This window comes from Fusarium vanettenii, assembly GCF_000151355.1.
Source record: "Fusarium vanettenii 77-13-4 chromosome 13 genomic scaffold NECHAsca_55_chr13_4_0, whole genome shotgun sequence".
In the NCBI taxonomy this organism is placed as follows: Eukaryota; Fungi; Ascomycota; class Sordariomycetes; order Hypocreales; family Nectriaceae; genus Fusarium; species Fusarium vanettenii.
This window is the reverse complement of record NW_003315834.1, coordinates 25,062-51,738: the sequence shown is the minus strand read 5'-3', so window position 1 is coordinate 51,738 and position 26,677 is coordinate 25,062. Positions and strand designations below refer to the sequence as shown.

Here is a 26,677-nt window from a genome sequence, read left to right as displayed (position 1 = left end):
CCGCGCCCGCCCATTCCGACACCCCATGTGACAACTCGATAGGCGGGGGGACACCACTCATCATAGGCGGCCGGTGAAGCAAGGGACTCTGATGCGGCCAACGCGAGGCCGGCGCCCGTTATCCATCGTCAAGAGGGTGCTGTGCGGTGCTGTGCTGTGCTTGTGGTCCTTGTTCTCGTTGCGCTCAGCAGGTGGCTATCAGCTTCCCCAGCCTCGTCTCACGACTCATGACTGAGTCTGAGTCGCCCTGAAGCGCTCGGCATGTTTCTTGAAGTCTCAGGCACTGGCTGACTACTGTATCGCCTAGTCTAGTGTGCCTAGGAAGTGTGCCTAGCAACGCAACGCAACACATCAGAGAGCCGCCAACTTCGCCCTGTCTTGACCTGTCCTGTCTTTGTCTCCAAGCCACAGCCAGTAGCCCAGCGGACGGACCACTCTAGCTGGAGGTCCACAGCAGTTGCTTGTCTCGTCTTGTCCCGTCTTGTCTCGTCTCGTCTTTGACCTCTCTTGTTTGGGCCTTGCTTCCTACACCGCTCTTTTATACTCAAACCCAAAATTCCATAGCCCTTGCTTGTTCTGGTGGATCTTCCAAACATGTGTCTCTGGCTCGCCATGTTTGGATTCGACTGCCACGAGATGCGCAGCCTGTCTCTCTCTCCGCCCAGCGAATCCGTCCGAATGCAGCCAAGGGCAGAGTCCTCCTATCCGCTCCTCGGGATCGGGGCAGGTCAAGGGGCGGACCTGTGGCAGACACAGCACAGCACAGCTGCGTTGTTACGTATCATGGCTGCATGCATGGATCTTTCATGCAAGTATCCTCATTCGCGTGCGTGTGTGGATGGCATGGGTTGGCATGTACATGGAAGCCCGTCATTCGCGATCTTCTTGTGCGACCTGGAAGCATATCGGGGTAATCCTTGACCTGGACCTTGAGGCAATGCGGAGATTCAGCCGGGTCTGACGGGCCTCCATTCCTCCAGAAGTGCCCTACATCCATCCTTCTCCTCGTCTACGTTTGGGATTCCTTGGCTGCTGCCATTTCAATCACCATGTCCACGTCGGCACGTCCGGACTGCCCCTCTTGATGGCGTCCACTCGGGGATTTTGCTTACGCTGTTGTCTGGTGTGACCCTTCCCGATGTCGCCTCTTTGGGGGGCTTTTTACAAAGACAAAGGCTCCATGATGCCGGGATAATTCTCGTGACAGACCACCACACCGTTTGCCATAACGTTAGTGGGCAAAAGTTGCCTTGTTTGAGAGTTGGTTGAGTGCTTAGGTGGTCCTTGGTGGTGGCGAGGCTCAGGGTCGATCCAACATCTACAGTACTTCAACTTAGATAGGTCAGCCCACGCATGTGATGCTACTGCACATCAGGCTTCTAGAAGAGGTAAGAGTTGACGTGATTATGGTTGTAGTGTCGATCTTTTAAATCGCTTTCGAGGTTGTCGATCCCATCCTATTCCCTGTTGTGTCGTGTGGTGGTATAGGGTAGTCGAGATGGCTTCAAGATCTGCGCCGGAGACTAACCAGCAACACCACCTTGGGGGTATGAGTCTAGTTGATTACTTGACGTATTCGAGAAGTGAATGTAGTATGACGAACATGCACGGAATGGCTTGTGATGGAAAAGAAACTTCAGTCTTCGGATGTATAGGCCATGTTGTGTCTCTAACTAATGCTGACTATAGATGGCCTCACGTTAAACGTTACACATCAGCTCAGCCAGATGGACATGCTAGAGAAGGAGTCAAGTCATTGACAATTAAAATGATATGAATCATAAAACATATCGTCTTCATTTACAAATCATATCTAGCTATGTAACTATGAAATGCCAGTGTAGTTCAGGGGACATGCCATCATCTAACACCGCATTGAATCCAACCAAGTCATGCAAAGAATACAGACGCCTATCTCGTTATGATATACCCAGCATAAGAACAACATGCAGTACTAATCATGAATCTGATACCTTGCCACGGGACCTGTTCCGCAGGCCCCGTGGAGCCTGCAACACGACGCACCTGGAACCATCTAGACGTCCAGCATGCTTTTGACCTGCTGGGGCGGAGCCGTGATAGAGTTGGTCGTCTCGGTGCTGTTGCTTCGCCCGTTGGATCCGGTCCGTCCCGAAGATGTTGTTCGGGCGCGACCTCGGGGCTCGGCGTCGCTGTATGGAGGCGGTCCGTCGAGAGCCAGGTCGGCCTCACGGCGGGCTCGCTCCTCGGCGAGGTTGTTGGGGAATAGGATACCCGCAACAGCCTCCACAGTGCGCTCATGTCGGCGACGCTCGTTCTTGCCGGTGTAGGGCGCGACAAAGGTCTGCGAAGCCTGAGGGCGAAGGGCGCTGACACCAGCGCGGTCGATGCGCGGGTTGTTGGTAGCATCGAGGGGTCGATGCATGTGCCCCATCTCAATCTCCTCCTCGGCTCTGGCGTTGGCCCAAGCCTCCTCTCGGGCGTGTCGCTCAGCGGCATCCTCAACACGTCGACCGGTGGCCCTACCGCCGCCAATCTCATGGACATTGCGAGTGAGCTTGTCCTTGAAGGTGAGGAGATGGTCACCCCTGACGCGGCTCCACCAGGCAGGCTTGTTGACGATGCCGAGCTCGCGGTTGATGGTCTCACCGCGCACACGCCTCTGACGAATGAGTTCCTTGTCCTCGTTGGGACTGGCGAAGCCGTAGAAGAACTGGATGTAGAGGATGAGGAGGGCAGGGAGGTATCCCCAGCAGAAGATGACCACAACGTTTCCATCGAACTTGACGAGGGAAAACTTGAACTCCCAAGCGATGAAGGCCTGATAGGCAATGGTGGCGAGAGAAAGGGGGAGGAGAAGCCAGAAGCGCAGGGGCACAGCACGAGTGAAGCCAATGGCGCGGTTGAAGATGCCACGGTTACGGGGCTTGTAGTGCTTGATCGAGTGTCGCAGCGAGAAGACGATGGTGAGCCACGAGATGAAGAGGAAGAAGGCGGCAATCTTGAAGCGCACATTGGTGGCACCGGGAATGGCCTTCTCTTGAATCTGTTCAGGGGAGCGCTGAAGCTGAGTGAACTTCCAGCTACGAGGGACAACCATGAAGAAGTTCTAGCAACGAGTTAGCCTGATATATCGTTTGATTGGTGCTTTATTAGACACTTACCAGCCAGAGCCAGAGGTAGAACCACAAGGGGATGTAGAATTCAACCTTGGCACGTCGATCGTCTGTAGCCAACGAGAAAGGATTGGGGTCGATGAATTGGCGCTCCTGCCATGAACCCCAGTGACGAACCGCTTCCCAAGTCAAGGCAACAGTTCCCATGCACAAGAGATACCAGAAGAAGACGCTGACGGTGATGGGCAGTTCCTGAAGGTAATACCGGTCGACATCCACACCGACGAACAAGCTAATGAGGGCAGTGGCAGAGACGAACAGGGCCCAGTACCATTGCCAGCGACGACCGATGGGATAGAAGCGGCTCTCGCGCGGGAGATATGTCTTTCCATGCTTAGCCAGGACAGTGAGGTTGAGGACGAGAGCGACTCCGAAGGCGACGGCAAAGGCAATGCCGACGTGACCGCGAGTACCGATGGGGAGGATAGCCGAGTAGCACTTGGTCGAGTTGACAAAGGTGCCGTTCTCCAGAAGGTCGACAAACAGGTACGGGGCCTTGGTCATGTAGCACCTAGAGCCGTTGGAGACGGTCTCGTTGCTGTACCAGGTGTAGTTCCAGTGTTTGAGGGTGGTGAGGTTGAAGTGAAGGCCCTGGATGACGGTGTCGTTCTCGTCATCGCCTTTGGGCCATGGCCAGAGGTCGCGCGCCTGGATAGAGGCGGCATTGTCGTAGATGCCACTCATGATGGGCAACTTGATGGCTCTTGTCTGTTCGTCTCGCGTCTCGATCGATTGAGTATGCAATAATCACCGTTGCCGATTTGTCTCGATGCGCCGCAAGTGTCGTGATGCAGGATACGGGTACGGGTACGGGGGCGAATTCGCCCTTTGCAAGGGGACGGGGGTATCGAGGGAATTGTCAAGCAGCGAGGCAATTCAGCACCGGAGGGACATGGCTCAATTCGACGAGGATCTCAACGGGGACAGGTTGAAGATGTCGAGATGAAGAAAGGAAAAAGAAGGATGGAAAATCTTGGCGGTTGGAGGGAATAAAAAAAACAAATGAGGCGTTGTCGAGTGGTTGGATCGCCCGCTGAATGCCGGACGTGCCGTTGCGACCGGGAAAAGCCTCGCGGCTGACACGACGGGATTGGCCCATTTTCTGTCGGAGGTTGCGGAGGTGGGGATGCCGAGCGGTCCGTTGGGAGGGTCGAAATTCTCTCATACAAGTATACGCGGAATGGGAGATGAGATGACGCAGAGCAAATGAATCAAGCGATATTGTACGGTATCTGAGTAGATAAGTATACAGTATAGTAACCGAGGTAATGATTATTGAATCATTCCTCCCGTATTTGATACCGATTGCGCTTCAAATTTGCCTTTAACTCTTCAATCTTCAATTCGACCCTTGCCTCGATGACCTCACCGCAGCTACTGCAGGCCCTCCGCTGTGGCCAGGCCCGTAGCCAAGCAATGGATCCACTGATTGGTTGCTGTGCCAAGGGCCTCTATCGCCCGCTAACCCCCAGACTCTTGGTGCTAGGTGCTGTCTGCAATGCAAGTCAGGTGCTAAAAAGGTACGTACCTCCGAGGATGAAGCGATGCCCGAAAAGGCCAGCAAGCTTCCAGAACATCCACCAACCTTAAGCTCAGGTTCGTTGTGTGTGCGACAAACACCAAAATTAACATCGCCAACTCTAACGGTCGCAGCCACAAAGACAACACCCATTGAACCTCCCGGAAAGAATCAATTATGGCAGCAGACCCTGCAGCGGACGAGGAGCCCTCGTACATCGACTACGAAACGTTTCTTGACCCTGATTTCTCCCCCGCTTCCTTTGCCAACTCGCTCGTCGTCTCGACCAACAACCCCAACGATACGCCCCTCGACCTCTCTACGCCTCTATCCCGCGTTCTTTTCGATGCTCAAGAGATTGACTCGCATATCGACGTCTTGACGACCCGCTCGGCTGTGCCACTGCTCAACTACACCCAGCAACAGACCCAAGCTTCCAAGCATATCGTCGCCGAGTTGGATGGCCAGATCAAGAGCCTCAACGACAGTTACCGCCAACTCGAGAAGGAGGTTATCGATAAGCATGCTGAGGCCGATGAAGTTCGGCTTGTGGCCCTGAGGCTGTGGGAGACCCTGAAGCTTGGTCGATCAGTTGGACGCTGTCTACAGCTTGGTCGACAGCTGGAGGTCCAGCACTCGGAGCTTGAACTGCCTGGAAATGGACCTGGGGCGTCTGGCAAGGAGGACCATCGAGCTCTTGTACGATGCGGCTACACCATCCTATCGCTTCGGGAGGTTCTTGACCGCAAAGCCCCAGGTGAGGAGGGGTTCGGGTTGAACCGAGTCGACACGGTCAGGAGCCTACAGGACACCGTCATCACTCCAATCGAGCGATCAGTTCGTGAACGTGCCGAGAGAATCATTTGCGAGTTCTCGGTCCAATCTGTGTCAACATTTGCTCAGGTCGACGAGACCAAGTCAAGGACAGTGTCTGCTCTGACTACCCTGTATCTCTTGTCGCCAACTCTTGGCTTCAAGCCTGAGAAGTGGACTCCACGACTACTCCTCCAGGCTCTCGAGACATATATCCGTTCGGCGCTGCAGGCAAGCATCACTGCTCTGTCTCGATCTCTGGGCCAGTTGCCGACTTTGGAAAAGTCATTGACTGAAGTAATGGCCAAGTGTCAAAACATTGTTTCTCTTGAGGCTGTGCTTGAGTCAACAAAACCACCAACTCATCCCTTGCTCCCAGCTGCTAACCAGCCGAGCCAAACAAATCTCCTCCAGTTCCTTCTTGCACATCTCGAGACAGGGAGTCTTGCGTCGTTTTTCTGGAGGACAATGGCCAGCAGTCTTGCTACGCGTGTTCAAGATATTGTCAACCGAGGAGGTGTGGTGGCTAGGACTCTCCGCACAAACAAGAACACAGTCGGCGACGCAATCCGTCAAGCTGTCGTCAAGGGATCACAACTACACAGTGCCCTCTCTGGGCCTAAGGCAAGGACAAAGGCGGATGCGAATTGGGATCGAGAGGTGGCTGTCATGGTGGGAAGTGTTGTTAACAACTTGGGTCGCTAAAGAATTGTATTCGTGCAATTGGCAACCCTACACCTTGTACTTAATCAACTTGAATCGCCCATGATCCGCCTTGATGCCTCACTCGACTTGAGACAAGGCAGGCGTTTATTTTGTCAATCATCACCGTCGCACGTAATATGAGGCTCTCATGATACCACCCCTCTATCCGATCTCTTTCAACTAGCTTCAACGCCCATGCAGTCATGCAGTCACACACTAACAGCAACCAGTCTGCTCTGATCAACCGGCCTCACCTGTCAAACTCGAATCCGATTCACTGTCGACAGCCTAACAACAAGGGATCAGCACCTTAAACTTACTGTGCTGCTCAGTCAGCGGCCCTTTTCAAAAGATCCAATCAGGATGCATCCAGTCCCCGCATTCAGCAGTTCCGCATCTTCCCAAGGAACCGGAACCTTGGCTACTTTAGTTGAAACAACCTCGAACCACTACGAAAATACTGCGGCAGAGGCGGAAGAGAGACCTCACTCGCCTTGAATTTGACTCACGAGACGTAAAGATGGCGCCCAACCATGGCCTGGTCCATCCAAAAGAGTACGACATCAGAGACAGCAACGTGGAACTTATCGGGACCGACATCGACCATCAGGTCAAGTACAACTCTGCCCTCACCGAGCCCGCGTGGAATGACGGCAAAGTCGGCATCGAGGCTGGACTAGTCATCTGGCGGATCGAGCAGTTCGAGGTGGTCCAATGGCCAGAGGAGAATTATGGGCAGTTCTACGACGGGGACAGCTTCATCGTGCTGCACTCTGAAAAGATCAACGGCAAAGACGGCATCGAGAGGCTTGCCCATGACATCTTCTTTTGGCTAGGGAAGCATACATCGCAGGACGAGGCGGGGACGGCGGCGTACAAGACTGCCGAGCTAGATGAGTTCCTCAAGGGGACTGCCACTCAGCACCGAGAGATCCAGGAGGCCCCGTCGGATGAGTTCCTCGCCCTATTCCCACGCATGTCCATCCGGGCTGGTGGAACGCGGTCTGGATTCCGGCATGTGGAGGAGGAGGAGACCTCCTTCGATACGCCCACCTTGCTGCGCGTCTTCAAGAACCCGGCTGTTGGCGTCAATGTCAATGGGGTCGTGGTGCACCAAGTGGACCCGACGTGGGCGAGCCTGGACGACGCCGACGTCTTTGTCCTGGATACGGATGAGAAGATCTGGGTCTGGCAGGGCAAGGACTGCAGCCCGATGGAAAAGGCAAAGGCCGCTCAGGTTGTCCATGATATGACAATCGCGAAGCACTCCGAGGTTGAGGTCGTCTCCCAGGAGGAATCCCGGTCAAGAAGAGTTGTCGATCTCCTCGGTGGCGACGATGAAACACCACGGGAAGGATTCCGCTGTGCGAGACCGTTCTCTTCACGGGTTCAGCCACGCGGCGTCGATCAGGCGTCTAAGAAGCTGTTTAGACTCAGTGACTCTTCGGGTCAGCTCTCATTCGACCTCGTCAAGGACGCTGAGCGCGTGTCGCGGGATGACCTAGATGAGAGCGATGTCTTTCTGCTCGATGACGGCGGCAAAGCCATCTGGGTATGGCAGGGAAGTGGATCGAGCGCCACAGAGAAGAGGTGGTGGTTCCAGATCGCGCAGGCGTATGTGCGGTATTTGCAAGCCGGGGACGGGCACGAGGAGGCGTACCTCATGCCCGTGGCCAAGGTGATCCAAGGAAACGAGAGTCGGGCGTTTATGAGAGCCCTTGCGGCTTAAGGTGTGTATTGCACTGCATGTGAGTCTCGGGCGGTGGTGGTCTGCATCCGCTCGGTCTTTCCAGGTCAGACCCTGCCTGACCTTGAACCGTATGAGAGCAGAGCAGAGCTGCGGTATACAAGAGAAGCGTGGGGGAATGATGCACAGGGACGACGAGTGGAACGGAACGGAACGGGGTGAACGGAGGAACACACAAAGGGCTGAGACGACATGGAGGAAGCGAAGCGAAACGAGAGTAGAAAGAAAAGGACCTGACAATGGAACATGTTAGTCATGGGGTGCGAGGAAATCGGATGCTCGGCAAGCAAGATGGGACCACACGAAGCCACAAGCAGGCCGGGATTTGGACTTGGGCGCAGACTACCGAGCTAGATTACACATACTAGGATAATCTGGATTAAGATCATCCCGACTAGATGTGCCACGCGTGGGGTCTCGATGATGCTGGTATTTCCCTGTCAGAAGGCAAGGTCTTGGGAAGCATTTTGTTCCTCGGGTAAGAGAGGCAGCTGTCGGGCATGAACTCGGTTGAGCATTTTGAAGAGAGTCCGCTCATCGGAGCAAATATTGAGACACGCACACACGAGCAGAATGTGGGATGATGGGTGTTGAACTGAGCTATTGATCTAGTACTTTTGACAGATGCAGTTCGCTACAGAGTTAAAACTATGGTTAAACCATGTCGGGGATAAGGCACTTGGGGTCAAAAAACTAACGTTAAGAAAGTCGCTAGACTTGCCGATCTACCCTTACCATGTGGTGTTGAGGACATCTTATCAATCACGTCGCATCTTATCGATCAACATCTTATCGATCAGTGTGGCACACTTTTCACAAGGAAGAAAAAAAAAAAAAATACGACATTTGCGCATATTTCACATGTGGCTCTTTTTTTATCTTATCAATCCAGATTCGGAAACCACGCGAATGCTACCCAAAGGTTCCACGGTTCTAGACTTGAAGGCCTGGACCTGGTCAAAACGCTCAGAAAATGAGACGACATTTTTGACTCTGTTCCCTTCTTGCGGAGCCGTTTCATGAACCTTGTTGAAAGATCGTGACACACACCCCCCTTCCCTTCCATTCTCCTCCCCGTTATGGTATAGGTGGGCTGAGAAAGGTCCGATCTGATCACTTTTTTTTTTCCTCTGTTCTACAAGGAGCGGGAGATGGGCCTCAAGGGGCATAGTAGGAGACGAATCTCCCATGGAGAAAAAAAAAAAAAAGATGGCGGAGGATTGCCGAGGGCAGAATCAAAGTAGAACCAACAAAAAGATGGGGGTGTATGACCATCTCCTGGTCCAAGGGAAAGAAGTCGATCTTCGAGATGCTAACTACCAACAGCGTCAAAGTAGTTTCCCAGCTGGCCGGAGTCGGAGAACATGTTGGGTTGACCCGATCGTGTGGGTTTCTCTTTGCAAATTGGTTCTTTTTAACTTGGGGGGTTTTCAGGGACTTTAAGATTGAAGCATTACTTTTAACCCATCTCAACGAGGTAATGATGGGCAAAAGGTCATCTCATCAATAGCCAGCGCCACAGCAGTTCTACGAATACACCGAAAGAGGAAAGGCATCGTCTTGGGGGTACAGCCTATGGCATTGACATTAAGGGTCCCCATTGTGGCTTGACAGACGATCCACGGCGGTCAATCGGGGCACCATCGGTTGGCTTCCGTCATAGGTTGAAGACTGACAAGGCCAGGTAGGGAGGCTGTAGGTCACCAGCTGAGAGAGGTCTGGTCTGGTCCCCGCTGCTACAGTGACTACCACCAGTGCTACTATTACTACTTTCACATACTCCTGCTGCTGCTACTACCATCATCCCACGGGCACGGCCATGGGACAGAGTAAAAGCAGTGGGGCCAGGTCGAACGGCGGCGCCGGCGGGTGGTGCGCAGGATCGTCGACTCTTTGTCGCGTGTCGTGCGACCTGTTGTCAGTCATTGCAGAGGTTAGGAACTTTGACTCTATAGTGGCCCTCCCCTCTCCCATTGACTTCCTGGAACCCTGCTGCGACTACGAGATGTACGCTTCGGGAAGAAATCGAAGGTGCCTGCCGGTGGAGTTTTGACGAGCGAGGGTGCAGTGCCGGGCTGGACCCCTGGTAAAAAAAAAGAGACTTTCATCGACCGTTGATTTCTCGGCGTTTGCGGGATGCGTTTGAGAATGGGGACACGCACACAATGTCTCCATCTGATAACCCGTCTTGGCAATAGCAATAGTAACCTAGACGAGGCTGAAAAGAAGGGACCCAGTCCTCCGCAGGGACGAAGCCGAGTTGCCGGTTTGTGGCTGATCCTCAAGTGGTTGGAACGGTCGATGACTCTTGAGTAAGAGAGACAGACGAGAGAGACATACACACGCCCCCCGAAGAGAACAAGTGTGGGACCCCGCCGGCACCGGGGGGCTCTTTTGCTACAAGGCATGGATCTGGTAATCTAAGGTTAAAGCTGAAAAGGAACTTCCCTTCCCACCCTGGACGAGCAGGGCACTCACTCACTGTTGGTGTTGTGTTGAGGCCACGGCGTGCGGAACTCAAGACGGAACTTGGGAACACGACAGGACAAGGCGTCTTGTGGATCGAGCGTGGGAGAAAACCGTGCAGTGTTCGTTATTCTTGCATATTGGGTTCAAGTTTATGGCTCAACATGGTAGGGATGTCGCTGGTTGAAGCAGCATGGCTCCAAACAAGGCAATGGTAAATGGTATGGGATGGATTTGCTCGAGCAGGCATTGGAGGAAAAGGGCCAGGGAAAGATAATCTGATGGACTCATTTACCTCCCAGTGGCGAGGATATCATGCCCGGACGTTTACGAATGGAGTCGTTCGTGTCTAGCCCTGATGACCGCCCTTCCTGCAGGACCCCCATACAGCAAAGCCTGGTCAACCGTCCCACGCAGACAGATGGAAGGACCATTAACCTTTGACCCATTATAGATGGTGTCCCTTTTTTGACGATCGGACCAAAGAAGTAGTTTGGGGCGGGGGTAAAGAGAGGAAGAAACGGAGCAACCCACGCCCCCCAAATAGTGCGGAAGGGAAAAAGAGGAGAGAGGTGAACTGGACCAAGATGGCTCTTGGGATGGTGGATGCTACCTCTTTCTCTGTCGACTTTCTTCCGACCGCTCAGGATCGAGGCATTTGTCCACATCTCTTGGTATAAAGACTAGTCGTCTTCCTCTTGTTGAGGATCCCTTCAGGATACATCAACCATCAAGCCTTCTTCTCTCTCCTTCTCCATTCCTTCTACTCTTCTCTTTATACTTTATATCACGCAGAGAAGCAGAACCAATAACCTCTACGGTTTAGAGTTTCTTGCTTCCCCTTGTGTATCCCTTCAAAACTCCCCTGATCCCAGTGTCCAACACACAAGGGAAACTTGCTCTGAAGCACAACCCACCATGTTGCTTTCCAATACACTCGCGGCGGCGGCGGCGCTGCTTCTGCCAGCTGCTGTCTCCGCAACTGAGCTCCTCGATGGCTATGGAAGGGAGTCGTTCAGTCTTCCCTGTGCTTGGGGATGCCGCTACGCCATGCCTTACAACATCGACTGCCCAGAGTACGCCGGCATGACGCCTGAGGAAAAGGCAGATCAGTATCCTTCTGCTGCTTGCTTCGCCAACGACACTTCTTACCTCACGTCTCTTGCCTGGTGCATCAACACGTACTGTCCCAAGACTATCATGGGCTACAAGATCCTCAAGTTCTGGGAGACCGACATGATCTACGGGCAAGATGAACCCGGAGTCGTGCTGCGGTACTCGTACTCGGACGCTCTAAATCTCGTCGACCCCAAGAAACCACCGAAGCCTATGAACGCAACCCTCGAGCCTGTCTTTAACCGCACCATCTCCATCAGCGCCGATGATTATGAGGCCAACATGAACGGTGTCAAGGGCTACGAGGCCGTTGGCAAGAATGAATCCACGTACAGGTAAGCACAACTACCCTCTTGTAAATTATACGACGGTGATATCTAACTTGTAGTTGCCAGTCTCCTCGTCTTCCTCTCCGGAGTCGTCATGCCCGTCGGCTTCTCTCTCCTCCGGCTGCTCCCCTTCCCGGCAAAGTTTCGAAGCCGCTTCTACGCCTACTTTATCGACCCCCCAGCCTGGGGACGCAAGCACAGCGTACCAGTCCTGGGCCTCGGCTTCATCCCCACTCGCGGACAGATGATCTTCATCACATATCTCATCGGCATCAACCTCGCCGCCGTCTTTGCTGGCTTCCCCCGTTACTCTCCCAACGCCGTCTTCCCCGATCGTAGATATGAGCTTATGAGACATATGGGTAACCGAGCTGGCGCTATTGCCTTTGCCAATATCCCCCTTGTTATCCTGTACGGTGGTCGAAACAGTCTTCTTCTGTGGATGACCAACTGGTCTCACTCAACCTTCCTTCTCCTCCACCGCTGGGTTGCCACCATCTGCACCCTCCAAGTGTGCTTCCACTCCCTCATGTGGCTTCGCATCATGGTTGAGGCCCATAGCCACGCCTCGGCGGCCAAGCAGCCGTACTGGTACTGGGGTATCATCGGCACACTGTCCTTCAGTCTGCTCATCCCCCTGTCCGTCTACTACTTCCGGAAGATCGCATATGAGGTGTTCCTGATTGGGCACATCTTTCTCGCCATCATGGCCATTGTTGGTTCATGGTACCATATCTGGAAGCTGTACGAGGGATCTGGCGGCTTCGACATCTGGCTGTACATTGCCATCTCAATCTGGAGTTTTGATCGCTTCCTCCGTATCGTCCGTGTTAGCAAGCACGGAATCAAGAGGGCCTATGTCACTCGCATTGACGACGAGTACATCCGCGTTGATGTCCCTGGTGTTGACTGCCACGGCTACTGCTACGCCTACTTCCCTACCGTCTCCTGGCGCATGTGGGAGAACCATCCCTTCTCCGTCGTCGGCTGCAACCCTGGCCATCCTCGGAACGACCCGCACTCCACCTCCCACTCTGACAGCGAGGGTCCCTCCCTGTCGTCTCCCACGTCCGTCACTGACGCCGCTGCCAAGGAGGCTGGTATTGTCCATAGGACCCGTACCATTGCCACCCGAAACGGTCAGCATGGCATCACCTTCTTTGTGCGACCTCATTCTGGCCTCACCAAGCTGCTGGCAAAGAAGTGCGGTGTCGAGGCTGGCATCCCTGTTCTGATCGAGGGCACGTACGGCCACGAGGGCAAGACATACCTCCAGGGCAACGACGGTCACTTTGCTCCCACACCCGAGTACCCCAACATTCTCTGCATCGCTGGTGGTGTCGGTGTCACAGCCGTTATGCCGGCCCTCAACAGCTCCCTCTCCCTGTACGCTCCCATGGGCACAACCAAGTTGTATTGGGGTATCCGGAACCGCGGGTTGGTGGATGCTATCCAGGGCATGATGATGGGCGTGGGCGAAGTGACGGATACGAAATGGGGCCACATCGAGCCTCACATCACTGTTGGTTCGCGCATGAATGTGAGACAGATTCTTGAGGAGGAGCTCGAGCATGCTGTCGGCGGAACCACTGTCGTGGCCTGCGGGCCTCTGGCCATGGTAGATGATGTTCGATATACATGCGCCGCACTGGCTCGCCATGGAACCGTGGTTCGATATATCGAGGAGGCCTGCACGTGGTAGTCCATCCAAGGTTCACATATACTCAAAAACATAACAATCCGCAAAAAAGTCATACACACCACACCCCCTTACCTTGCACGCACACCTCAACTTCATACCCCGAATCATCCGGTCCCTTACCTTGTTCTACTTGGACACATAGTTTGTTAATGCTTGACGGCCGTTGACTTTTCACACCTGTTTCTGTGATTATCCTGTATATACACTCTACTCTAGATTCTGCCTCAGAAACTTGTTTGGCAAATATGGCCAAGAACTCGCAAATATCACAACCAAATTAACCGTATTAAATCGTACGTGAATCTCCAGGCAGACACACTTACAAAGTCTCCGCCGTTTGAATGAAATGAACCTTGAGGCCTCTGCGTTATGGTACCTACAACATCCGATGCATCCCATCCGCGGTCAAGTCCCACTCGGTACCATGTGAAGCCCACATTCCCGGACCGTCCCCCGAAGATCCTTCCCGGGCGGGGCCCCTGACCGTGGGGTCTAGAGCTGGCGGGATCGACGTCTCGCACGACTTGGCTTTGGGGGTCACCTTTGCCTTGCAGGGCTGTCGAAGGGAAGTTTGATTGCAGCGCAACGTCGTACTCGCAGGAGGACCTGTCCTCTTTGCGGAAGGAGGTGTTTGCATCGGTGGTTGGAGTCGAAATGAACCCGTGGACGATGTCTGGCTCATGGCCTGAGGTTGATGGTTGGGGGCGGATTTCCGGAGGATTCGCCGTTGAGGCTGAACTCGAGGCGGGTGGGAGCCATGATCTGAGCCGAATCTAGTGTCCCGTAAACTTGGCATTTTGGAGAGATCGATGCCAAGGCGTTAGTATTCCAGCCACCTTTGGACGGGTGTTGTCAAAAGGGTAACAGTGCTCCGACTGGACGCCTCATTTGGCAATACCGATGAAAACACTCACACAAACACCAAACCTGCCTCGTGAACGTTCCTGTTTCCGGTATAGTAAGTAAACAAGACTGTTACCTCACCTGAATTGCCAAGTGTCTTGGTGATTTTGAGTTGCGCTCATTCTCGGCGGTGTTGGCACTTATCAAGTTTTCGAAGTGCGGAGACGTAGCCTCCGTAGACGGAACTGGAGTGACTGGATCAGATGGGCTTTGATGAGGGGGGCTTAAGGTTGGTTTTATGTCCCAGCGGTGTTACCACATGGACGGTTTCGAGGTGGGAGTGTCGGCGACGCGGGCCGTCGTGACGATGTTGTATTCTTGGCATGGTGTTGCAGTGATATCGTGAGAGGTGATATAGCCTTCAGAACAGTCTAGGCTTGGAGTTTTGGGATAAGCATTTGAGCATGTAATGCGATGCGTGAAGAAGAGGTCATGTGTTCATATCTTGAGGTATCGCCTGGAGGCTGTCGCAGTCTTGGTTTGGGCATGATGTAAGTCATGGTGGACTTGTCGCTGGGATGCGTATATCTCCCATTGGAGATAGAACGTTGATGGATCTTGCATACAAAACGAGCCTATTCCTGAGATACATCTGTATTATCCATCCCCTGAAGAATATGTAGTGATTCGTTTTTCACATATCTTCATTGGGGTCGTTGTCGTGATTGTTTATTTTAGCAGATCTCACATAAAGTAAGATGCTTGAGCAGCTTGGATGTAGCTCTTGAAAGTTTGTTGAGACTGGCCTTCCGCTTCATTCTCAGCCCCTCTTGAGGCGTTCCCCTCTTGGGTCACGGGGTGAGTGATTTGTTGTGAGCGACGGCCCGATGGTTGGTGTCTCTGTGCCTCATAGTCTGTACTAGTTGAGAGGAAGATGCCTGTGCCGTGACTCCTTGGCAGTTTCAACTCGGGAATGGACCAATGAAGCCGATTTAATCTATGCGCATAGTCTTGGCGTTGGTTATTGAACTGCGAGATGATCTCGTATTGCTGATGCTTCGAGAAGAGTCATTGCGATGGATGGACGTCGTCTTGCGAGACACGCATCTATACATATAAAACATATGCACGTCAGCCTTCCGCATCGCGAGTAACAAATGCATCAAGGCTTCATCCAATGGATTCGTGGTGCATTACGTAGGCGCCGTCAAGCCTCACACGTGTCTGGCGACGCACACCCGATTCCTCGCCCAATAGTCTGGCCTCTAAGAAGCCATCTAGACCCGAACAGGACAGCCATTGCGGCAGCATTTGACCAGACCATGTTTTGTTAGCATGTGCCGAGGACCAGGTAAGAAGAAGCTCAAGGCTTCAGTTTGAAGTTCCCCTCTAATTGGCCGGAACCTTGTGTTGAGGGGGCGATTCCTTTCGTCCCATCATCTGATCTGGCAAGCTTCAGTAGGATTCAGGCGAAACGTAAATGCACACACAATCCCCTCGCAAAATTATAACCTTTTCTCTGTGCAGCATCAAAATGACTGTTGTCGCGACCGTGTCTTTATAACGGTTCTTGCGCCAACACAAAAAGGCACATCCCCTCCATCACTCACACCACAAAACAATCATCACCATGAAGCTCCTCTGGCTCCTCGTCGGCGCTGTTGCCAGCGTCGCGGCTGTTCCCTATCAGCGCACCACTAATCTGCGCCTCATGACTTACAACATCCGATACCAGGTCGAACCCAGCAGGGCCGAAGATGGAGAGGAGCTGTGGCCACTTCGCCGACCGCACATGGCCGCTCAGCTCAACTACGAACTCGCAGGACGTCCAGACTCTCTGGTTTGCATGCAGGAGGTGACATACCCTCAGGCCCTGGATCTCATGGACGACTTTGGCGAAGACTGGGCCTTGATCGGCGGCGGTCGCAGGGATGGCGCCAAAAAGGGCGAGCTGTCGCCCATATTTTATCGTCGCTCTATCTGGAATCTGGAGCAGACAAAGACATATTGGCTCAGCAGGACACCCGACAAGGCTGGGTCGAAAGGTTGGGATGCTGAGCTTCCCCGCGTTGTTACTGTCGGTCGCTTCCGTCACCTTCACACAGGCGCCCGCGTCGTCTACATGTGCACTCATTTCGACTGGAAGGGCAAAAAGTCCCAAGGTCATTCAGCGGCTATGATCATCGACTTGGCCGATCGCTGGTCTTCGCACAAGCGCGAGAGTCTTCCCGTCTTTGTCGCCGGCGATCTCAACGCCACACCCGACAGCCCGGCATACAACCTCTTGGCCACCCAGCTGTACGACCTCAAGTACCAGGTGCCGTCCAGCAAGCGTTTCGGCCATCAAAAAACGTACACGGGCTTTTCTGTCGATGAGTCGGATGATATGGATCTCGACCACATGTTTGTGAGGGATCCAATGGACATCAGCTTTAAGTCGTTTGCCGTCCTCAACACGAGATATGATGATGGCATCTTCATCTCTGACCATCGCCCGGTAGTGGTGGATATGGAGATTACGCAGATTGCACGAAAGGGTTGAACCATGGTTTTTTATCGCTCGGCGTTTGGAATTAGATTATTTGGTGCTCAATGATACCCGGAAGGATTTCGCTACAGTTAAACAGTCCGAACAAGGACGCTCATTGCCTGAAGCCCCGAGTCTCCCTCTCGCACCACTCCACAAACTTCTCAGAAGTACCCGTTCCGCCCTGCTCCTTGCTCTTGACTGCTTGCTTGATATCCTCGAGGAGACACCCAAATCGTCCCCAGGGGACGATGAAGGCCCCGTTCCTGTCGCTGGTGACGTCGGGCGACAGAAGCCCAAACAATTCGCTGTACGCCCCGAACTTGGCGCCTTTGAAGACGAGACCCTTGTATCTGTTAGCTTATTCGCGTTGAAAGGACTAAAACACTTACCATCATGAATGAGACTGGTCCTGGCATGTGGCGCTGGAGTTCCGTCTTCATAAACCCTGGGTTGACCGACTGGCCGCTGTCAGTCATTTGCACCATTATAGGACAAAGAAAAACTTACTATAGATACAACCCCCTCTCCTCCAAGTCTCCTGGCTGTCTCATGTGCCAGAAACACATTGCCGACCTTGCTCATCATGTAGTTCTCCATCTGGTTGCTCACAACCTTGGGCGCCGTGTTACTCTCATCCCAGATGATGCCACCCTTTGGTGTACCAATCTGGAGCGTGCTAGCAAGCCAAACGACTCGAACCGTTCCTTTCTGCGCAATCTTGGCGGTGCTCACTAGCATATCTTCGAGTGATCGCATGAGAAGATAGCCACCGAGGCAGTTGGTTCCCATCTGCAGCTCATGTCCATTCTGTGTCTTGCTACCCTCGGGAGGAGTCATGACACCGGCGTTGAGTACCAAACCATCAAGTCTAAACTCTTTGCCTAGAAACTCTGATGCCGCGGGAGCGATAGTTCTGAGGTCGGATAGATCGACGGATAGTGACTCTAGGCGACCTGTGGAGTCGGGAAACTCTGATTGGATGGTTTGAATGGCAGAGGCAATCCTAGAGGAGGTTCGTGCAGCGATATAGACCGTTGCGGAGCTCGAGTAGAGGATCTTGGCCAACTCAAGACCGACACCTGATGTCGCGCCTGTGATGATGTATACCCTGGAGGAGAGCGAGGGGAGTGAAGCCTCGGTAAAGGTAGGAGAGGGGGGAAACATTTGCGATCGGACAGACATTTTGGTGACTGAGTGTGTTTCAAATTGGCGAGTATGTTTGAAACGTGATGAAGTATTTGTTTATAGGTTGACTGTGGTTGAAGTAGCTGATTGATGCGATTGAATAGTAGAGAAGCTGTTTGGTTGTGTAATTCTGGTTCATTTCAACGAGGCGGCTGCAAACTCCTTATATGCCAATCTCGAGATCGACCATGAGGCTGAGCATTTGATGAAGGCATCGTAATCATCCCGACCAACAATAGCGAAACCTGAGGGCATCGTCACCCCGGCTGTGGAGCCCGGAGCGGCGATGCTGAATTTCGGTCGGAAATGGCCCCACGGGATCGGGTTTATGGCGTTGTCATAGCTCCGACAGGCGCCGCAATTCCGATGGCTCCACCACGGGCCGTCAGCAAGGGTCTGCCTCGTTCCCTACTATCAGATTCGCATATCTTATCTTGGAAGATCATTAAAGAGAGATAGATCTTGATTTAATCTCGACTACGTCTCATTTTGCAGATCCCACGAACACTGTCTTCATTGTCACGCTCAGCCAACTCCACTCATACGCTTCCCCAACTCCATCAACATGCTCCCATACAAAACACTGTCTAGACCAACATCTAATCCTTCTTCACAACGGGGTGAGACGTTGGAGATCCAGGATCACTTCCCTCAGGAAAAGGCACTCGAGCAGTCCGAGTAAAAATATGCTTCGGCGCATCCCACTTCAATCCCTCCACCAACCCACCCTTGATGCTCAGGTAAGGCTTTGGGTTACCATCAGGTAGAATGCTCCGATGAATGACCCTCACACCACACGTCTTGCAAAAGTAACACTCGACCGTGTTGCCCGAATCGGCGGGACGTGTCCAGAGGCCGAGCTGGGACTGAACCTCGGCGGGGAGCGGCCACATGCTATCAGCGGGGAAGATGGCCGATGTGCCAAAGGCTGAAGCGGACTGCTTCTGACACTCGAGGCAATGGCAGCAGTAGACATCGATGGGTTCGGGGCGCGAAGCCGTCATCTGGACAGCGCCGCACTGACAAGAGACATTCATGGTGTACTGGATGTGTCAGTATCCGAGGCAGATATCTTGGTAGTGTTATGCTTACTTTGGCTAATGCTTATTCTTCGAAGAACTGGGAGAAACTGGTGGAGGTAGCGAGTTTGCAAAATGAGGAGCTGTCCGAGTTGATAAAGGCCAGGATGATCTCCTGAGCCACTCCGTCACTCTTGACATCCCAAGGGCGTACACCATGCAACCCCGCAGATATCGGCATCTTCTAGCCGGCCACATCTACAGGAACGAATGAGAATCAGTAGCTCTGGTTTTATCAGTATCATCCTTGCGAAAGAGCAGCATCCTCCCGCTTGAGACTTGACCATCACCAACCACGGCGACTGTTGCGTCCACCGAGTTCCAGTAGGCGTTCTGCAACTTCGGAAGCCACCAATCAGAGCCACGCCCGGTTAGCTCAATCGGTAGAGCGTGAGACTCTTAGACTTACCACAAAGTGGTTATCGAGTACGCGATCTCAAGGTTGCGGGTTCGACCCCCGCATCGGGCTTTTCCTATACAAATGATTGAGAACATCTGGCTCTGGTTTTTTTTTTTTTTTTGCGCTTCTAACTGAATGATTGGTTTCTTTTTGTTTATTAGCGAGATCACGAACTTTGTCAACTTCTTTTTCCTCTTGCACGGTCAGACTCGGAGACGCGCACGAAATTATACTGTCTCACACACGCACACGTGCCGTCGGATCGGCCAGGCAAATTTTCCGCTTAGTTACGTCATTCATCAACAACAACTGTCAGACTCGCGGCGTCAACAAGCCCACTGGTGATGCCTTCATCAGTAGTGTCCATTTCAGCGTAGCGACTAGTTGAGCCCAAAATGCCTCCCAACGGCTCCTCTGAGAGCCTCTACTCGACTCGTATCGAGGCTCTGTCTCGTCCAGTACAGCGACCCTTGTCCTATCTCAAGCGAGCCGGCATTGCCGCGTCTTACCCTCTTCGTGGCATCTGGTTCTTTGCTCGCAACCAAGAGTTCTGGCCGCTTCTTGTCGGCAGAATCTTTCCATTGTCAATAATTTCGTTCCTGGTTTACCTCCTTCTCTTCACCTTTACCTTTTTGCCCCAGTATGCTTTCTTGGCCATGTTCCATGGCTGGGGAGCATGGATCAACGCTGTGGTGCTGGTTCTGGGCGAGGGTTTGATCATCATTCAGGGTCTGTTCGAAGGCTTCTTTGTGGATGAATGTCGAGTTGATGTATTTGATGTAAGTTCTTCCTAATCTCTATTGCTTGTCCATTCTAACATACCCCAGGCGACCCTCATCAAGCTGTCATACAAGGATCTTGTCGCACCCCAGCGAATTCTCTTCGTGGATGCGCCCACCGCGGTCAGAATGCTCGGAAAGCCCACAAGTCCCGCGATCTACACGCCATGGAGCATCATCCAGATCCTCGAGCTCATCGTCTTCCTGCCTCTCAACCTCGTCCCCTTTGTCGGCACTCCTGCCTTTATCATCATCACAGGCACGAGACTGGGCAAGCTCGCCCACTACCGCTGGTTCCAGATCAAGGGCTACTCCAAGGTTGAGCAAAAGAAGGCACTGAGGGACCGCGCTTGGGAGTACATCTGGTTCGGCACCGTGGCCATGATCCTCGAGTTGATCCCCATCCTGTCGCTCTTCTTCCTCTTGACGACTACGTCTGGAGCTGCCATGTGGGCTGCAAGAATTGAGGATGAGCACAGGAGACCTGCTGATAATGGTTCTGTGACACGGGAGGATACTGATTCATCGGCGCCGCCTCCATACACGGACGATCTTGTATAATTCGTCGGAGACAGTTAATACAGTGATCAACTTGACGCTATCACAACCCAACCTCACGCGGAGAATCATCAATCACAGACAGACTCTGGCATCCTCATCAGCCCGGCCATCACCTCTGTCCTTTCTCGCCTCTGTCCCGCCTCTGTCCCGCCTCTGTCCACTCTCACCAATTTCGATCGCCAGCCTGGCCGACCCAGCCAGCTGAGGCACCTTCCTCGGACGGATAATCGGCAACGAAGCTGAAACTAGCCGTGGCACGCGTCTGGTTTGTTGGGGCGCTAAAGAGGTGCCTCTCCATCTGTCAAGGAAGGAGCGCGCATGTGTTGGGTGATCTGTGCTGGACAGCACGCTGCCGGCAGAGGTTTCGCCCCAGGGGAGGGAAGGAGCGAGCTCGAGTGCTTCGGCACGCACCGAAGGCCCCTGACCATGACTGCAGCAGAGCCTCAGTCAACTGCCGGCCAGGGTGTTGACAGCAGTCGATGAAGGAATGTGTAGAAGGGATACAGTGATTCTAACAAGTAGGAATAATAATTGCATTAATCAGTCACTCACCAATCTCCTGATGTTCTCATCGTCCACCTGCTCTTGACATTGCGAACTGCCAATCGGCGATGGTTGCCAGCTGACTGCCAGTGCGCCGTGCTCCTTCCCTTCGTGCCTTCCTCAACTGCGCAGTCGTTCTCGCGTCCCACGCTTCGACGCGTCACTCTGTCCAGCCGGGTTCGTTGAGAGGGAAGGAGCTCCTTCCTCAACTGAGGTGTGCAGGGCATATAACCTCCTCCCACAGCTCGCCAACAAATTTTTTCTTCTCCTCTTCATCCTCTCTTCTCTTCGCCATCTTCTCTCTTCATCCTCGACCATCCTCTCCCCGAGAAGCACTCACCTTCTCGTCCTCTCGTTCCCTTCATCCTTTTTCGAGGCCATCTCGTCTTCGTTGCCTCGCTTCTTCACGCACCAGCCGTCACTTGACTGTTCTTCATTCTCCACCACCGATCTTCATCCGCATCGTTCATCCCTCTGCGAGCTCGCATCTCGCTGAAGCACCTCGCCCACGATGCGCATCTCCGCATCTCTCGGGCTTGTCTTGGCCTCTGGCCTCCTGGGCCATTCTGGCGCTCAGACGGTCGACTACGCGTAAGTCAACACCTTCCCTCTTCATCAATCACCACTGACCTCAGACAGAACTGCTCCCAACGGTAGCCCTGGTGGTAGCCCTGGAGACGGATCTGGTGGCATTCCTCCTGGCAATCCCAACGGAGCTCCAGGCAGCGCGCCCTTTCCCGGCAACGCCCCAGGGTCTCCTGGCTCCTTCCCTGGCGGACATGATCCAAACTTCCCTCCCACTGCCCCCGGAGGTCTTCCTCCCAACATCCCAGGTGGTGCTCCTGGTACCTTTCCTGGCTCCGGACCCGGCTCCGCTCCCGGCAGCTCTCCCGGTGGTTCTCCCGCCAATGTCCCCGGTACCGGCCCTGTAGTCGCTCCTGGTGGTGTCCCTGGTGGTGTTCCTGGTGGTGTTCCTGGTGGTGTTCCTGGCAACGTCCCTGGCGCTAGTTCTGTGGTCTTCCCCCCCGGATCTCCCAACGGCATTCCTCATCTTCCCCAGAACGCCCCCAACGCCCCTGGTTCTCCTGTCATCGGTGCCTCAAACCTTCCTACTTGCCCCTTGACGACCAAGACTGTTGTTGTCACTGTTATCCCCACGGGTCCTCATGGTGGATCTGGCTTTCCTGCTCCCGGTCGTTCTGGTCCTCAGCAGACTGGTGTCCCAGCGCCCTTCCCCACAAAGCCTCCTCGATTCTCTGCCTCGGGTGCGAACCCAGTTGTGTCCCCTTTCACGACCCTGACTGTTGATCTCTGGGGTCCTGGCACTGGTCCTGGTTCTGGCACTGGTCCTGGTTCTGGCACTGGTCCTGGTTCTGGCACTGGTCCTGGTTCTGGCAATGACGATGCTCCCGGATCCGGCGACAGCGACACTCCTGGTTCTGGTGACGGAAGTGTTCCTGGAGGCGACACTAGCGACATTCCTGGCTCTGGTGATGGCAGTGCCCCTGGCAGCGACACTGGCAACATCGACCCCGACACTGGTACTGGGTCAGGTGGTGACATTGGCTCTGACCACGGCTCTGACTCGGGTCTCGGTGACTCCAATGATGGTACTGATCCCGGTGATGTTGGCAACAGCTCTGACGATGGAGCTGATTCGGGTTTGGGCAACAGTGCCAACGATGGCGTCGACTCTGGTGTTGGCAGCAACTCGAACGATGGCACACACTCATCCTTCTCTTCCCCCTTCCCCGGCTCCAACCCCGCTCCCAAGTACTCCGAGCCTGCCCCCGGCGGCTCTTCTGGAGACTTCCCCAGCTGGCCTGGCTCCAATACACTGGGACCTGTACCTACTCCTTTCCAGATACCCAGACCTTCAGGCCCTGGAGGTTTCCCTGGAACCCAACCTCAAAACCCCTCCCAAGGCCCTGTTCAGCAAGCAAGCGACAGCCTTCCCGTCACCACTCAAGCCGGCCCTCAAGTCCCAGGCGGCAGTTCCCCATGGTTCACAACCGTTGGTGGCGGCGACAATGCTGGCCAACCCAGATCGCCTTGGATCACTGTCACAGGACAAGATGGGCTGCCCACCGTTATCAATGCTCCCGGCTCACCTCAACCTTCTACCCCTTGGCTCACCATCACCGGCCAGGACGGACTCCCGACTGTGATCACTGGTGGAGATGACACTGTCCCTGGCCAGAGTGAACCTCATGCACCTTGGCTCACTATCACTGGACAAGACGGACTGCCTACCGTGATCAGTGGCGGACAAGGCACCCCTACAGACCAGACTCGACCATCTACACCTTGGGTTACCATTACGGGTCAGGACGGACTACCAACTGTGGTCAGTAGCGGAGATGAGACTATCCCCGGCCAAGCCGAATCTCATACACCTTGGCTCACCATCACTGGGCAAGACGGACTTCCCACCGTGATCGATTCCCCAGGTCAAAACCAGCCTCCTACCCCCTGGCTTACAATCACTGGTCAGAACGGACTTCCTACTGTTATCAGTGGTGGCCAAGCTACCGCTCCAGGTCAGCCTCAACCCTCGACACCCTGGCTCACTGTCACCGGGCAAGATGGACGTCCCACTGTTATCAATGCTCCTGGTTCACCTCAACCTTCCGCTCCTTGGCTCACCATCACCGGGCAGGATGGGCTACCTACTGTTGTCCGCGGCAGCGATGGCACAGCCTCTGGTCAACCCCAGCCTCCTTCATTCACTGGCTTCCCACAAGGTCAAGGTCTTCCCAGTGGCATCTCTGCCGTTCCACTTCCTCTCCCTTCTGCGCCTGGTATCCCAGATGGCTCAGGATCTCAGGGTAGTGATCAAGTTCTCCCCAGTGGAATTCCCTTCCCTGCTCCAGGTGCTCCAGGTGCCCCCCTCCCCGGTGATGGATCTGGACCAGGCATCACAACCTGCACAACCTTTACCACTACTGGCGCTGATGGCCTTCCAACCGTGGTCGATTCAACCTGGGTGATCCCTTCCACTGGCCCTGTCGCTGAGGCTTCTTCGCAACTTCCAGTCTTTGGTCTTCCACAGGGATCTCTTTCAGGTATCCCCTTCGATGTTGGCAGCATTCCCACTGGCTCATTCCCCAGCCCTGGATCCCCTCAGGATGATTCAGGCAGTTTGGTCGCAACAACTTGCACAAGCTTCACCCTCATTGGCACTGATGGCCTTCCAACCATAGTTCACTCCACTTGGGTTGTTCCCGCCGGCACCCCTGGCTCTGGAGACTCTGCAGGAATACCTGGCCCGATCTCTACAGGAGCTTCTCTCCCCGGTTTCCCAACTGCTGGCCCTGCAGGTATTCCAACCGGTCTCCCCAATGGCCTTCCCACTGGTCTTCCCACTGCATCTGACCTGAATGGTGCAACTCCTATCACTACCCACGCCAGTTTCACAGTCATTGGTTCTGATGGACTCCCGACCGTTGTCGTCTCTACCTTGGTCATACCTGGACCTTTGGTCACTGGATCTGCCATCGGTAACCCTGGGGCTCCTTCTGAAGCCTCAGACGCACTTCCAAACGGCATCACTTCATCTGCCAACGACCAAGTCAGTGGTCTTCCCGGCGTCTCCTCATCTGGGTCTGCTGGTTCTGGGGTTGTCACAGGTGGAGGCATCACGACTTGTACCAGTTACACCATGATTGGACCAGATGGCCTTCCAACAGTAGTCGACTCGACTTGGGTAATTCCCGGGGCCATTGACACGCAACCAGGAAACCCTGCGCTTACCTCTGATGCCTTTTCATCTGGGTTGCCTTCAGGAGTTCCTGGCAACCCTTCTTTTGTCTCTGATGATTTCCCATCAGGCTTGCCCACAGGTGTTCCCGGCCAGATTACTACCTCTCCAGGCCTTCCATCTGGGAGCGACCCCAACCCCAATGGCCAAGCTGGTATCACTACCTGCATCACCTACACTGTCCTGGGAACCGACGGTCTTCCAACTATCATCGACTCGACTCTGGTGATCCCTACCGGAACGGAGCCCACCGAAGCCAACCCTGGACTGCCCTCTGTGACTGGTGTTCCCCAGCCTGATTCTTCTGATGATTCTGCTGGAACATTTGCCTCACTCACTACGGCTATCATCATCGGGCCCGACGGGAAGCCCACTTTGACTGTCCAGACTGTCATCTTTGGCGATTCATCTGCTCTTGGCGTATCAACAAGTGCCCCGCAAGGAGCTACTTCAGGCGTTTCATCACTGCCCCCCTTTGGACCTGTTGTCACTTCTGCCGATTTGGGCCCCCTCATCACGGGCAGCCCCAGCATTGACAGCTACGGCGCCATCATTTCCGATCAGTCCATGTCTGGCCTCGTCGCCGATAGCAGTGCCGATGCTCAAGGTGATTCTATCACCGGTACCGTCACAGGTACACTCACTTGGACTGTTATCTCCGTTGTTGATTCCACCGGTGGTCCTGTTTTCCCAAGTGGTGGATCTGATTCTCTAGCTCCTTACAACACGTTGGGCAGTCCCGCCCCCAGCGAGTTCACCCTCTGGCCTCTGTCGTCGCTCCCTGTCACTCTACTGACCAGTACATGGACCAATGTCGTCGTGGAGGAGACCACTTCTTACACTCTCAACTTTCCCCTCACCACACTTGCCACGGTCACTGTGGGGAAGAGACACATTCGCCGCCAGGAAGCATCAGTCTGGTCCAACTCGAGCACAGAGGCTTCGCCCGCTTCAACTTCCACTGCAAGCTCTGATGCCAGTTCAACCTCTATCTGTACGACAGGTTTGAGCATTGGAAACACCACCATTGATGTAAGTCCGACCCTTGCACCTCCTCCATGCATCGCTGACTCGATCTAGTTCGACAACTCCAAGGCTGGACCCCTCTTCAACCCTCAAGAGAACATCTGGTTTTCTTCAGGCTTCTTGATCGCGCCCCCAACTTCAGAACAGCCGCAACCTTACATTGCTTCCTCTGGCGGCCAGCTCGTGGAGTTTGTTCCACCTGCCCTGTCCAACACTACAACCACCGGCTCCGGAGATGTCGCTCAGATTGGCATGGGACCTCATGCCCCTAGCCCTTGTTTCCGATTTGACTTCTTTGGTGCAAGCCTTGGCTGCGACGCTCAAGGAAATGAGAAGTGGTGCGAGTTCGAGATCTCGGCTTACCGCTGGAACGACACTTCCTCGAGCGAAGAATCCATTGCCTGGTCTGAGACCAAGCA

At 54.1% G+C, this 26,677-nt stretch overlaps 9 protein-coding genes across 9 annotated transcripts; 5 read left to right on the top strand and 4 right to left on the bottom strand.

Annotated features, from left to right (window-relative positions):
• Nucleotides 1-1,758: 1,758 nt before the first annotated feature.
• Nucleotides 1,759-4,127, bottom strand: NECHADRAFT_73080 (uncharacterized protein). Its single transcript, XM_003040892.1, has 2 exons — nt 3,144-4,127; nt 1,759-3,088 (listed from the first exon to the last, which is right to left on the bottom strand). The coding sequence occupies exons 1-2, from the start codon at nt 3,837-3,839 to the stop codon at nt 2,036-2,038; spliced, it is 1,749 nt and encodes a 582-aa protein (XP_003040938.1). The 5' UTR covers nt 3,840-4,127; the 3' UTR covers nt 1,759-2,035.
• A 724-nt stretch (nt 4,128-4,851) lies between these two features.
• Nucleotides 4,852-6,192, top strand: NECHADRAFT_54508 (uncharacterized protein; the record flags this gene model as incomplete). The annotated part of the gene is made up of 1 exon (XM_003040918.1): nt 4,852-6,192. The coding sequence occupies one exon, from the start codon at nt 4,852-4,854 to the stop codon at nt 6,190-6,192; it is 1,341 nt and encodes a 446-aa protein (XP_003040964.1).
• A 520-nt stretch (nt 6,193-6,712) lies between these two features.
• NECHADRAFT_97933 (uncharacterized protein) lies at nt 6,713-7,944 on the top strand (the record flags this gene model as incomplete). The annotated part of the gene is made up of 2 exons (XM_003040917.1): nt 6,713-7,806; nt 7,881-7,944. The coding sequence occupies 2 exons, from the start codon at nt 6,713-6,715 to the stop codon at nt 7,942-7,944; spliced, it is 1,158 nt and encodes a 385-aa protein (XP_003040963.1).
• Nucleotides 7,945-11,323: 3,379 nt separating this feature from the next.
• NECHADRAFT_88054 (uncharacterized protein) lies at nt 11,324-13,552 on the top strand (the record flags this gene model as incomplete). Its single annotated transcript, XM_003040916.1, has 2 exons — nt 11,324-11,856; nt 11,917-13,552. The coding sequence occupies 2 exons, from the start codon at nt 11,324-11,326 to the stop codon at nt 13,550-13,552; spliced, it is 2,169 nt and encodes a 722-aa protein (XP_003040962.1).
• A 171-nt stretch (nt 13,553-13,723) lies between these two features.
• On the bottom strand, nt 13,724-14,577 carry NECHADRAFT_88053 (uncharacterized protein; the record flags this gene model as incomplete). The annotated part of the gene is made up of 4 exons (XM_003040891.1): nt 13,724-13,729; nt 13,876-14,314; nt 14,467-14,496; nt 14,537-14,577. 4 exons carry the CDS (start codon nt 14,575-14,577, stop codon nt 13,724-13,726), a joined length of 516 nt encoding a protein of 171 aa, XP_003040937.1.
• Nucleotides 14,578-16,025: 1,448 nt separating this feature from the next.
• NECHADRAFT_54591 (uncharacterized protein) lies at nt 16,026-16,937 on the top strand (the record flags this gene model as incomplete). The annotated part of the gene is made up of 1 exon (XM_003040915.1): nt 16,026-16,937. The coding sequence occupies one exon, from the start codon at nt 16,026-16,028 to the stop codon at nt 16,935-16,937; it is 912 nt and encodes a 303-aa protein (XP_003040961.1).
• Nucleotides 16,938-17,037: 100 nt separating this feature from the next.
• Nucleotides 17,038-18,107, bottom strand: NECHADRAFT_54507 (uncharacterized protein; the record flags this gene model as incomplete). The annotated part of the gene is made up of 3 exons (XM_003040890.1): nt 17,038-17,244; nt 17,303-17,383; nt 17,433-18,107. 3 exons carry the CDS (start codon nt 18,105-18,107, stop codon nt 17,038-17,040), a joined length of 963 nt encoding a protein of 320 aa, XP_003040936.1.
• A 448-nt stretch (nt 18,108-18,555) lies between these two features.
• On the bottom strand, nt 18,556-19,240 carry NECHADRAFT_73077 (uncharacterized protein). The gene is made up of 2 exons (XM_003040889.1): nt 19,203-19,240; nt 18,556-19,153 (listed from the first exon to the last, which is right to left on the bottom strand). Exon 2 carries the CDS (start codon nt 19,145-19,147, stop codon nt 18,710-18,712), a length of 438 nt encoding a protein of 145 aa, XP_003040935.1. The 5' UTR covers nt 19,148-19,153; nt 19,203-19,240; the 3' UTR covers nt 18,556-18,709.
• Nucleotides 19,241-19,984: 744 nt separating this feature from the next.
• On the top strand, nt 19,985-20,929 carry NECHADRAFT_54512 (uncharacterized protein; the record flags this gene model as incomplete). The annotated part of the gene is made up of 2 exons (XM_003040914.1): nt 19,985-20,368; nt 20,417-20,929. 2 exons carry the CDS (start codon nt 19,985-19,987, stop codon nt 20,927-20,929), a joined length of 897 nt encoding a protein of 298 aa, XP_003040960.1.
• Nucleotides 20,930-26,677: the final 5,748 nt, after the last annotated feature.